This window comes from Podarcis erhardii (assembly GCF_964252035.2).
Source record: "Podarcis erhardii genome assembly, chromosome: 3".
In the NCBI taxonomy this organism is placed as follows: Eukaryota; Metazoa; Chordata; class Lepidosauria; order Squamata; family Lacertidae; genus Podarcis; species Podarcis erhardii.
In genome coordinates this window covers 116,165,886-116,179,205 of record NC_138507.1, presented here as the reverse complement: position 1 = coordinate 116,179,205, position 13,320 = coordinate 116,165,886, and the positions used below count along the sequence as shown (strand labels likewise).

The 13,320-nt window shown below is 45.4% G+C and overlaps 1 protein-coding gene across 2 annotated transcripts in view; it reads right to left on the bottom strand.

Annotated features, from left to right (window-relative positions):
• REL (REL proto-oncogene, NF-kB subunit) overlaps positions 1 to 13,320 on the bottom strand; it is a 60,568-nt gene that overhangs the window by 39,215 nt on the left and 8,033 nt on the right. For both annotated transcript variants that reach the window (XM_081854741.1, XM_081854740.1), the window contains exons 2-3: positions 6,369 to 6,511; positions 3,229 to 3,377 (exon numbers count right to left, since the gene is read on the bottom strand). In XM_081854741.1, coding sequence (XP_081710867.1) covers positions 3,229 to 3,377; positions 6,369 to 6,511 — 292 coding nt within the window. The remainder of the gene's footprint in view (positions 1 to 3,228; positions 3,378 to 6,368; positions 6,512 to 13,320) is intronic.

Sequence of the window (13,320 nt, the reverse complement as noted above, 5' to 3'; positions counted from 1 at the left end):
AGAAGGCAAATAAATAGATACACACAGAGAGAGACAGAGAGAAACAGAGCCAGTTTTCTGATCTCATTTGAATAGGTGCTAATGCAGCTTCCTAATTTGCATGTGATGGTATCAGGTCACAGGACAGCATTAAGGGACTCTCCCCACCTACCTCCAGAAACCCGATTCTTTCCCACATGGAAAACCCATGACATCACCCCACCCCTGGGAGGATGCAGAATAGGAAGTTGAAAGCCAGATAATACTGTGCAATATCAGAAATCAGAGCAAATTGCAAAAGAGGCATCTCATGCTAACCAGCCAGTATCTCCCTGTCCCTGGGTCTTCCTGACCCCATTATATGCCTGGTGAGATGAACACTAAACAAAAACTTGAATGTAGCGTGGCTTATGCTTTTTGGAATGACTGCTCTAGCAGGAGAATGAAAACAACAGAGGGGCTTTTGTAGCACTTTAAATCCTAACTGATATGCAGAATGAGCCTATGCCTGTTTACTTGCAATGCTGTGCTCAATGGGGATTTCTCTTTAGTAAGTGTGTTTATCATTTGCTGCCTTATCGAGGCACAAGGGACACGGGTGGCACTGTGCTCTAAACCACAGAGCCTCTTGGGCTTGCCGATCAGAAGGTCGGCGGTTCGAATCCCCTTGACGGAATGAGCTCCTGTTGCTCTGTCCCAGCTTCTGCCAATCTAGCAGTCTGAAAGCATGCCAGTGCAAGTAGATAAATAGGTACCATTGTGGCGGGAAGGTAAACGGCATTTCTGTGTGCTCTGGCTTCCCTCACGGTGTCCCGTTGCACCAGAAGCGGTTTAGTTATGCTGGCCACATGACCTAGAAAGCTGTCTGTGGACAAACGCCAGCTCCCTCGGCCTGAAAGCGTTATGAGCGCCACAACCCCATAGTCACCTTTGACTGGACTTAACCATCCAGGGGTCCTTTACCTACCTAGATGGGGGCCCATTTCATCAGATGCATGAAGCATTCCTACTTTGCTGGTATATCCATGCACAGGTACCGTATGTGAGAGTACTTGTGCTTTAATGCTCTGTGTCTGAGTGGTGTTGTTGTTTTGCTTTGAGCTTTCCCCTGGCTCTTTAAAGCTGAATCAGAGCAAATGTCAGTTCAGGATTTCCACTGATTGAAGTTTGCTCCGATTGAGCTTTAAAGAGCAGGTCTTTGTGGGGAGAGCTCCGGAGGAAAAAAGAAAGGGTGCTCAGACACAAGCTCTGAGTGTGCATCTTCTGGCTAGCTCAGTTGGTTAGAGCGTGGTGCTGATAATACCAAGGCTGCAGGTTTGATCCCCACGCGGAACAGCTGCATTGCAGGGGGTTGGACTAGATTATCCTCAGGGACCCTTCCAACTCTACGACTCTATGATCTCTCCAAACTGGCTGAATAGGCAGTAAAATGGCAAAAATGCAATTCAACACCGGCAAGCATAAAGGGAGGTGGAGAGGGAAATCTAATTTCACAAAATACAGTAATGGTGGTGATGACCACAAACAAGACCTTGAGGTATATGGAATAATGCACAGTGTAGAGAAAGTGGACGGGCCTCTCTCAAAACATTAGAACCCAAGGGCTAAATGTTAGATGAAACAGGACGCTGAGTGCTTCCTTCACACAGTGCATAGCTATAGTATGGAAAAATGCTATCCCAAGAGGCAGGGATGGCCACCAACTTGGATGGCTATAAAAGATGACTAGCCAAATTCATAGAGAATGGAGTTATCCATGGCTACTAGTCATAATGGCTATGTTGTACCTCTGATGTGGGGGGCAGCATGCCTCCAAAATCACAAGGAAGGAGCTGCTCTTGCGCTCAGGGGTCTGGCTTGTGGGTTCCCCGCAGCCGCTGAGAGTGTTAGAATTCCTGCTCCGTGTCTGCAGTCATGGGACTGTTGTCTATCACATGACGGTATATGTTTTGACTCCACAGAGTGGGAAGTGACGGAGACAGGATGTTTGTGTTACTGTGTTCCGTGAAGTGGGACTGTTGTCCTTTGTTTTTTTCCTCTTTGCTGTCTGATGCTAGAGAGAGAGGGAGCCATGTTGCAGTGCTCCGTGTGTGTTTATATGTAAATAAAGTAGATTAGCCAAAATGCTGAGTTCTGTTACGCAACTGCGCAAACTCTGCAGATCCCTAAGTGTGCCGGTGTCTGTTGGCGTCGGTCACTGTGATGTTCGGGCTGAAGAAAGCTTTTGAAGCTCCTGAACGATCGACCAGGAGGGAGAGAACATGCCAGTTGGGCATGTGTTTCTACCAGGGTCCTACTCGAGTGTAGGCTGAACTCCTGACAAAGAGAACAGGATGGTGGACTAGATGGGTCATTGGTCTAATCCTGCAGAGGTCTTCTTATGTGTACAAGATACATACCGTGGCCTTTTACAACAGCAGTAAGTAGCACTGACAAGACTCTGCTGGGTAACTTTAGCCCCTGCAGTGAGTAAGAAGTCCCCAGTCTCGATTAAGCTCTAAAGCAGGGGTCAGCAAACTTTTTCAGCAGGGGGCTGGTCCACTGTCCCTCAGACCTTGTGGGGGGCCGGACTATATATGAACGAATTCCTATGCCCCACAAATAACCCAGAGATGCATTTTAAATAAAAGCACACATTCTACTCATGAAAACATGCTGATTCCTGGATCGTCCACGGGCCAGATTTAGAAGGCGATTGGGCTGGATCCGTCCCCCAGGCCTTAGTTTGCCTACCCATGCTCTAAAGGTATCAAATCAAAGATGCTGATAAGTTTTAGGTTGGGAATGTTGCACTGGAATCTCCCTTTGAAGAATGTGTATGAACTTTCAGGGAAGCAGCAGACTGATGGGAGCAGACTTCTGTTCACAAGAGCTTATTTTGCAACAATCCTGTTAATCTTTAAACTTCAAAGGTCACCCACTTTCCTACCTGGAGATACCGGGGTTTGAACCGGGGACCTTCCTGCTTGCAAGGCAAACACTCTACCACTGAGCTATGGCTCTGGATAGGACTATAGGACTTGGAGCCAGCATTTATCTTGCTGCCATGTTCTTCTGATTGTTCAAGTTGAGAAGGAGCTCTTGAAGCATGTCTGGAGAGCTCACAAAGAACCCCCTTTCTATATTAACCATCCTGTCCGGTTATCCTTTCCAAGAAGAGGATGTTGGACCAGATGGGTCTCTGATCCAGCAAGGATCTTCATACATTAGTTCTGTCTTTGGCCACACCTAACAACAGCCACTACTTACATCAGAACTCTGCGCTCCGGCCCAAATTCAGCTTCATAGAAACCATTTTCGCAGTCTTTTCCAACCAGCCGATGGGGGTGAGGTCTGTATGGCTCGTTCTTGGTCACCAACGTTATTCTGATTTTTATTTTCCCGAAGTAGTTGAACACCTGCAAAGGAAAGAGAGAGAGGGGAGAGCCCATCACCCTTGTTCCTTTTGTCAGACGTGGAGAGGAATTGTCACGTTCAAGACGAAACCAGCTGCCCTGATTACAAGAAGATTCTATTTCAATATGCTGGTTTTAACCTGTAAAGTCCTTCACAACCTCAGGCAGCAAGGAAACGCTGGCACGGCAACAAGTAAACGCTGGAAGCAGGGCCTTTGCAACTGTGGCCCTATAAATATTTTGTTCCCAAGGAACTAGAATAGAACCATAAAATTGTAGAGTTGGAAGGGATCCTGAGAATCATCTAGTCCAACCCACTTGAATGCAGGAATATGCAGCTGCCCCATACAGGGATCGAACCTGCAACCTTGGTGTTATCATCACCACACTTATGGGATTCAAAAGGGATTGTCAAACCTGGTAGCTAGTCTTCTTGCTGTGACTTTAAAAAAAAATTCTAATTAGTCATTTGTATTTATTGTTTCATCCGATTTTGACCTTTAAAGCCCTATGCGGCCTAGGACCCACATACCTACTGGACCGCCTCTCCTGGTATGCCCCACGGAGGACCTTAAGGTCCACAAATGACAACATTTTGGAGGTCCCAAGTCGCAAGGTGGTTAGATTGGACCCAACTAGGGCCAGGACCTTTTCGGTACTGGCCCCGACTTGGTGGTACACTGTCACAAGAGACTAGGGCCCTGCAGGACTTGACATATTTCCACAGGGCCTGCAAGACAGAGCTGTTCTGCCTGGCCTTTGGTTTGGACTGAGTCTGACCCTTATGTTTCCCTCCCCTTATGGTTTTGATCTATATTTAAAATGAGGCTGCCTTTTAAATTGGATTTTAACCTGTATTTTAAATTGGTCCCCCCCCCCATTATGTTTTTACTGTAATTTTACAGGTGTTAGCCATCCTGAGCCCAGCTCTGGCCGGGGAGGGCGGGGTATAAATATTATCATCATCATCATCACTGGTTAGGGCAAGCGTCTTATAAATAGCTAAAACCTATGAACAAATAAACAGCAGTACACAAGCAACTGAACAGGCCAAAATACAGGTGCCACTGAACATGCGGTTAAATATCACATGTATTTTCTTCCAACAAACAGTTGCCATTTCTGCTGGGTCCGCTTTTAAGCTCTCACTTTCCTGTCTGCTTCAGTCCTGCAGTTTGGCCTTCTTAAATGCAGGACAAATAGAAGCAGAGTTTGGAGGGACCCCAAGGGTCATCTAGTCCAATCCCCCTGCAATGTAGGAATCCTGCCCACAGCCTTCTCTAGATGGGCTCAAACCACCAGCCTTCTGGCTAAACCCAGAGGCAACAGTGAGTGGAGAAATGAATGTGAATTTTGTATTTGTACAGTAGAGTATCCCTGGAAAAGACCCTGATGTTGTGAAAGATGGAGGGCACAAGGAGAAGGGGACGACAGAGGATGAGATGGTTGGACAGTGTTCTCGAAGCTACCAACATGAGTTTGACCAAACTGCGGGAGGCAGTGGAAGACAGGAGTGCCTGGCGTGCTCTGGTCCGTGGGGTCACAAAGAGTCGGACACGACTAAACGACTAAGCAAGAACGGTAGAGTATTTTCCACAAACATCTACAGACCCTTTTTTGAGCTTCAATCAAGCAAGACCCATGACCAGAGTTCAAGGACACATTCCAGCCAGGCAAAAACCTTAATGGAGCATGAAGGATGTGGCCTGGGGAGAGAGCATGTGTCCAGGGAGGAGGAATGGCCAGAGGAGAGTCCTGGGGGCCAGATGCAGCAGCATGGAGGGTGGCCTTTGGCCCCCTGGCTGAGCTTGCCCACCTGTGTGCTAGAGATCAACTTGGGGCACTTCCATCACATACCGGTGACTTCAGAGTGCCCGAGTATAGTTGATTAGGAGGTGCTGTGTTAAGAAGCCGGCTTCCCCCTTAAAGATCAGAGTTCTTAAGATAACGAAAGTGACAGGAAAATGCACTGGGAAGTTGAGATAGCACTTGCTTTGAGACAGCATCATCTAACCTCCCCAGAAACAAATCAGAATGAAGGTTCAATAAGCAGGTGGCCTGGAAGGGCCCTTCTCCTGCAGTGCTATACCTAAGAGCTGTTTGACAGTGGAGCAGACTCCCTCAGGAGGTTGTGGACTCCCTTTCCTTGGAAGATTTTAAGCAGAGGTTGGATGGTCACCTGTCATGTATGATCTAGTGTATGATCATGTATGATTCCTGCATTGTAGGGGCTTGGACCACCCAACTCAACAATTCCATGATTCTATTATTCTACTTCAGGCATAGGCAAACTTAGCCCTCCAGATGTTTTGGGACTACAACTCCCATCATCCCTAGCTAACAGGACCATTAGACAGGGATGATGGGAGTTGTAGTCCCAAAACATCTGAAGGGCCAAGTTTGCCTATGCCTGTTCTACTTACTTACCAAATTCAGTGGCCCTTACTTCCAAGTAGACATGCATATAATTTGGTTGTTAGTGGCCTTTAGAGCCTGTGGGATTGCCTTACTCCCATGTGCCCACTCGACCACTTTGATTAGCAGAACTGGCAGGTGCCACGTAATATCCGTTCTGCATTTGTAAGCATTCGATCATATAGTGTGGCATCACCGATTCCTACACTTTGGGACCTGTGTCTGTTGATATCAGGAAAGCCCCTTCGTTGCAATATTTTCAGCGCCTGCTAAAATATTCTTGTTTAGACAAGCCTACTCAGATGCTTAGGAAGCTGAGGTAATTTTAATCTGTTTTAGTATTTTAACTTTTTATGTTTTAAAGTGTTATTGCACCCCCCCTTGATTTTATTGCGTTATCTATTTTGTAAAACAATTTGAGGGTTGTTTCTTTCTTTCTTTGTTTTACAATCAAGCGAAATATGAAATAAGTAAGTAAGTAAGTAAATGAAACAATAGGCATTTGCCTCTTGGGCAAAACAACTCTGGTTCCTTTTTAAAATAAGGGAAAGACAAAAAGACAATAACGAAGAGGAATACCTGTATTGCCGGGAAAGTCCGATTCATATCGCTGCTGTGTTCTCCTGGAATGCTGCCTGCGGATCTCCCCTCACATTTGTACCGGAAACGCATCCCTCTCTGTCTAGGCTGCTCACATATTTCAATGTATGGTTCGTGACCATCTTTGGAAAGAAAGAAAACAGTGCAACATTTTATTTTTTAAAAAAGGTAAAGTATTCCCTTACAGCAGGCAGAAAAGTCTACAAACAGAGGATGTAGGAATCAGGTCTCTCTTCCGTTGCAAATTCTGCAATACGCATTTTCATACACCCATTTATACCTGTAGAGAAGTGTTTCTCAAACTTGGGTCCTCAGACTACAATTCCCATCATCCCTGACCACTGGTCCCACTAGCTAGGGATGATGGGAGTTGTAGTCCAACAATAGCCGGGGACCCAATACAGAGAAAATCGTATCCTTTTGCTTTATACTGGGTAAAGCCACTGGTCCCTACAGCTCAGTGTTGTTCACACTGACTTGCAGAAGCACCCCTGACTATATGCAACTGGCGGAGATGACTGGCAGAATTCGAGACCTGGGAGAAGAAAGGATTGAAGAAGATTGGAAGAAATTTAAGATTTATCTACAAAAATATTGTGATTTAGAGGAATGTTAATAAGGATGCTTGGTTATAAATAATTGGCCATCACTAAATTGGATCGGAAATTGACGATAAATGAGATTAAGAGAATCAAAAACTTGTTGGAGAATTGTTACACTATATTGAATTGAGCGGTTATAAATTTGCAAATAAGATGATAATTTGCTTAAAAAAATTTATTAACGATGTAAGTGGGAGCGGGAGACGTGAGGAAGTCCAAAGAAGTTATGAAATTTTGTTAAAACAAAGCAATGCTGTTTATTATCTTTGTATTTCTTTTATAAAAAACCCTAATAAATATTTTATTTAAAAAAAAAAAATGACTTGCAGAAGCACCCCAGGGCTTCAGGAAGGGGTCCTCTCACAGTCCTAATTGGAGATGCCAAGGGTTTGAACCTGGAAACTTCAGTACTCTGCCACAGTTATCACAGCCCTTCGCTTAGTTGCGGATAAGCCAGAAAACCCCTCTTAGAAATCGGGACTGATAGGATTAATTAAGACTGTCTGAACAGGTGCTTCTCTCAACCTTGGAACTATGGTTTAAATAAGAATGATTTGGGAGCATGTGATAAATATTTCTCTGTGTTGTTGTTTTTGCTAAGCTATGCTAGCTAAGAGTATATGCGAGTCATTGTTCTCCGAACGGATTGCTGTTTCCAGCAGCTTCACGTGTCATATTGATGTGTAGCCTGAAATTGGATTTGTGAAGCAAAGTACAAGAGTATGTCATAAATATGTACGGAAAAGTGTGTGTTGTCTCTTCTGAAGCAGAAGCAATGGGAAACACTGCCTGTTCATTGGCCCTACTGAGAAACCAGCTCCTTCTCTTTCTGAACTGTTTATTGTGCTAGCTATTCTATATCAGAGCAGCTATGCAAAATTAACAATCGGTAGCTAAGTTTGCTTGTTTTCCTCTTCTCTCCTCATCCCTTTATCATTTTATGCTGTGTCTTTTAAATTGTAAACTTGAGGACAGGGATTGCCTTGTTTTTACTGGTCTTATGTAAGCCACTGGAAGCCTTTTCTTCTAATTAGTGGTGTGTGTATTTTTAAATGCTTTAAACCACAGCGAGTCACACACATATTTCTGCTCATCTTTTGAATATGCAACTTTATTTGTCAGATTATTATTATCATGTGCGTTTATCATATCATGGATTAATTTTATGTGGTTCTGCTTGAGGGAAAACCAGTCTTCTTTAAAAAAATATGTTAAAACCAAAAACCAGTCCCCTCATTAGGAAGGAATGGCTTGATTGAGGCTAGCTGGATTAATGAAATTCAAAAATCAACTTTTATTATACAGCCACAGACCTGATACAAGCAAATCAAAATCGTTAATAAAATTGTCTCAACCAGCTGCTGCATTGCTGCTTAAAAACTCTTGTCTTTTTGGCCTAAAATCAAGAGGCAGAGAGAGAGAGAGAGAGAGAGAGAGAGAGAGAAGGAGGGAGAGAAAGTTACAGTATTTGGTTTCTTATCCTGATGATAGCACCACCTGCACTTCACTAAGTCAAGAACCAGCTTCTTTCCAACCACTTGATCTGTGGTTGGAAATTAATATCACCAACAGTGTGTATTATGTGCAAAAGCAGAACTCAGCGATCAAAGACACAGTCCAAAGGAATAGCTCAGTTGGTAGAGATTGAGACTCTTAATTTCAGGGTTGTGGGTTTGAGTCTCACGTTGGGCAAAAGGTTCTTGCATCGCAAGGGTTTGACCCCTTCCAACTCTATAATTCTATGTTCAAATTCATATTTACTTTGAAAAAAGAAATCTGTGCTTTCCCCATGTTCTTCAGGACACGGTCACCAACAGAACAACTAGCAGAGCCCCATGCATGCAGCCTGTTAAGGCCAGATTTATACATTTTAGCAGAATCCAGTGATAAGGTACTGTACTACACCACTTAGGCTGCAGATCTAGGAAAGCAAACCATCAGGGAGGGGCAGAAGTTTTAATGGCTGGGGTAGCTTCTATTCAAATAGGCAAACCTATCTAATTCACATTTTCTGAAACAGTAACGGACCCCTGACCATTAGGTCCAGTCGTGGCCGACTCTGGGGTTGTGGTGCTCATCTTGCTTTACAGGCTGAGGGAGTCGGCGTTTGTCCGCAGACAGTTTTTCCGGGTCATGTGGCCAGCATGACTAAGCCACTTCTGGCGAAACCAGAGCAGCGCACGGAAACGCCGTTTACCTTCCCGCCGGAGCGGTACCTATTTATCTACTTGCACTTTGATGTGCTTTCGAACTGCTATGCAAAATGAACAACATCTGCGTTTTTTCGTGTTTTGCAGTGCAGTTCCCCAACCAAGTAAGGTGTACACAAAATGCATCATGGTAGGGCAAGGTGATCATCAACCGACAGGCATATATATTGGTGAAAATAACATACAGAAACACATTCTATCTGGGGAAGTTGATTTGCAGAAACGTGAAAATCAGACGAAACCTCACACATACTGTATATGTAAATTGGGAGAACTTCCCACCAAATTTCAGAGGAAAAAGAAAATCACAAACTGATGTGGAGATGAAAAATTTAATACTGGATCAATGAAAAATGGAGAAGCTTTTTAATGTGGCTTTTTTCTATTGCGCAACCCTAGTGCTGAACGCTTGGAATTCACATGTCTGAAGCAAAGAGAGCTTTACTTCAGAGTATTTTGGAAACTTCCCGTTCTTTATCAATGTAACCATTACAAAGAGGCAATTAGCTAGAAACATATGGCTTTACTAGGAAGTTAGAAACTTCCCCTGTTGTTTGAAAAGGGGGGGGGGACACCCTCCCATAACAGGCCGCTAACCAGCTTAAAATATATTGTCTGCAGTTGGAGATACACATCTTAATAGCGCCCATTCATTTGTCACTCTTCCAAAAATCCTGAAATCTGGTAGCTCTTTACTTGAATAAGCAGATTATACATGCACCCGGAACAAGTTCAATACAGGTTTGGTTACATTTTTGGAGTTCCTTTGTAACTGACTGCTAATTAGTGCCAGGAATACCGAAATGAACCTTTATGCAATCAACCTTTATGCAAGTCCTCTGAGGCACAGATTCTAAACCAAAGTTGCTTGAAGATACAAATTTTGATGCTAAAGTTTCTACATGCAAAAATCAACCTTTGAATAAATAAATGTGACATTTCCCCCAAAATGTGTTCATTAGCATTTTTTGTTTTTTAGAGGTTTTATTGTAAGGTGCTTAAACTGAGATACTTATTTAATGTGTGGATATTTGTGAACTATGCTGGTCTATGACCGTAATAAAGATTTGGATTGGATTGGATATTTGGGAAGGGGTTTAAGGGGGGCGGGGAATTAGTATCCACCCTATATAAATACGTCAATCTTCCTAAAATAAAAATGTCTTAAGGCACTGAATTGTACCTCCAACTGTTACTGGCTTTCCAGACCAGACCTCTCTTTTAAATCAGAACCAGTGAAGGTGGTAAAGGTCCTGTGTGAGTGTCTGGAGGCGGTTGGGGGATGGATGGCGGCTAACAGATTGAGGTTGAATCCTGACAAGACAGAAGTACTGTTTTTGGGGGACAGGAGGCGGGCAGGTGTGGAGGATTCCCTGGTCCTGAATGGGGTAACTGTGCCCCTGAAGGACCAGGTGCGCAGCCTGGGAGTCATTTTGGACTCACAGCTGTCCATGGAGGCACAGGTCAAATCTGTGTCCAGGGCAGCTGTTTACCAGCTCCATCTGGTACGTAGGCTGAGACCCTATCTGCCTGCGGACTGTCTCGCCAGAGTGGTGCATGCTCTGGTTATCTCCCGCTTGGACTACTGCAATGCACTCTACGTGGGGCTACCTTTGAAGGTGACTCGGAAACTACAACTAATCCAGAACGCGGCAGCTAGACTGGTGACTGGGGGCGGCCGCCGAGACCACATAACACTGGTCTTGAAAAACCTACATTGGCTCCCAGTACGTTTCCGAGCACAATTCAAAGTGTTGGTGCTGACCTTTAAAGCCCTAAACGGCCTCGGTCCAGTATACCTGAAGGAGCATCTCCACCCCCATCATTCAGCCCGGATGCTGAGGTCCAGCGCCGAGGGCCTTCTGGCGGTTCCCTCATTGCGAGAAGCAAAGCTACAGGGAACCAGGCAGAGGGCCTTCTCGGTAGTGGCGCCTGCCCTGTGGAACGCCCTTCCAGCAGATGTCCAAGCGATAAACAACTACCTGACATTCAGAAGACATCTTAAGGCAGCCCTGTTTAGGGAAGTTTTTAACGTGTGATATTTTACTGTATTTTTGGTTTTTATGGAAGCCGCCCAGAGTGGCTGGGGAAGCCCAGCCAGATGGGCGGGGTATAAATAATAAATTATTATTATTATTATTATTATTATTATTATTATTAAATGGAAAAAAGGTCAAAGCAACAGCTGAAAGTACCAAAACATCAGCAGAAACAATGAACAGCTTCAGGCAAACAAATTTGTACGGCAAAGGCGGTGCTCAGCAGCAGAGCTCATGTACCTGTACTCAGAAGGTCACAGGTTTGATCCCTGGCGTTTCCAGCTCAAAGGACCAGGCGCAAAGGTGATGGGAACGGTGCTGCCTGAGATCCTGGAGAGATGCTGAGTAGGCAATATTGAGCTAGAAAGACAACAGTCTGACATTTAAGGCAGCCTCCCATGACATCTAGACAACTGAATCGCTCAGTATTGTCTACACTGACTGGCAGCAGTTCTCCAGGATGTCTGATGGTGGGCTTCTCCCAGTCCTACCTGGAGATGCTGGGGATTGAACCTAAGACCTTCTGCATGCAAAGCAGATGTTCTACCACTCAGCTATGGAGCATAGCTGTCAACTTACAGATTTGAAAATAAGGGACCAGCAGCCTCAAAAATAAGGGATCAGCAGCCAAAATAAAGGATTTTCAGAGCACAGCTATGTTCAACTTCTGAGCCCCTCCGAGCCAAATTCAGAAAGCCCAGCCAGCAGCCAAACAAAGCCTCAAGCGGTGGTTCCCACAGTGCAGCAACCCGGCAAAGGGGATGCAGCAAGGAAAACCACCGTCACCTCTCCGCTGGGAAGCGCTGAGCAAAGGCGAGTCCCCAGGCAACGCGGCCGATTTGATCGGCACAAGACATGCAAGCTTGTCGTTCTTAGACTCCTTATTGGGTGAGCAACTCAGCCAAGCAACACAGTTGGAGCCTCCCTCCTCCCTGGCCGGCCGGCCGGCAGGGAGGGAGAAGAGCTGCTTCCTTTGAAATCTGGGAAATTTAAGGGACATCATCAATAAGGGACAGCAGAGGGACACAGCGCTGGGATAAGGGACTTTCCCACCAAATAAGGGACGGTTGACAGCTATGCTATGGAGAGAGTGGTGGTGCTCAGCACAATGAAGAGATGCAGAAAGGGACAGCAGTGCCCCTGATGCAGCAATGTTTACACTTGAGTGGAGTCATTTACAATCTATCCTGTAATGCAGCAAGGGGTTTAACGGTGTGGTGGCGACAACAAAGCTTCTGGCTGTGATTGGCTAAACCAACGTACTGTCGAGGAAGCTGGGGGCTAGACAGGCACCCCAGGCTGCCATTGGCTAGGCTGAAGTGATTTGGTTCTTAAGATCTGGCTCTGCTTTTTGACCTCTGTCTGCCACTGGGCTGCCTCCTGGAGTTCCTCTATTCCTAGCTAGCAGAATTTTGGAAGCCGTAGTCCAAAAACAGCTGGAGACCCAGGTTTGGGAAACCCTGCTCTAGGAACTAGGTTGGACAGAGAGTGGCAGGTGTAAAACGGGGAGTGTTGCAAGCTAGCCTTGCTGTCAATGCATATCCACACTTAGGTCCTAGAGAAGAGGATTGTTGGAAGGCAGTAGGCCTCAAAATACCAGCTGTGGGGAGATCAGTGTTGCACTCAGGCTTCTCGTGCATGCCTGGTTGCCTACCATAAGAACAAGGTCTTTGGCCTGATCCCTTCTTACCTTCTTAAGAGGCAGGACAGGCAAGAAGGGAGAGCTTCCCAAAGGAGAAGGGAGAGGCCAATGGCCAACCCCCCCTCCCAATTTTACAGTATCTTATTTAATGGAGTCACCACCCTTTTGCCTCCTAGGAAGGACGTGATGGCAAAACATGATGGAGCCCAGGCTGGTCCCATTTTTAGCCAGAGCAGCAGCAACTGCAGGGAACTTGATTCCCTTCCTCCCTGCCATGAACATAGCTGTCAATGTTTCCCTTTCTTTAAGGGAAATTCCCTTATTCCGAATAGGATTCCTCGGAAGAAAGGGAAAAGCTATGGCCAGCTCTAGCTGCTAGTTGCTCTGGAGATTGTCTGCAGAGATTATGGGAAGCATACTCTGGCCTCCACCTCTGGC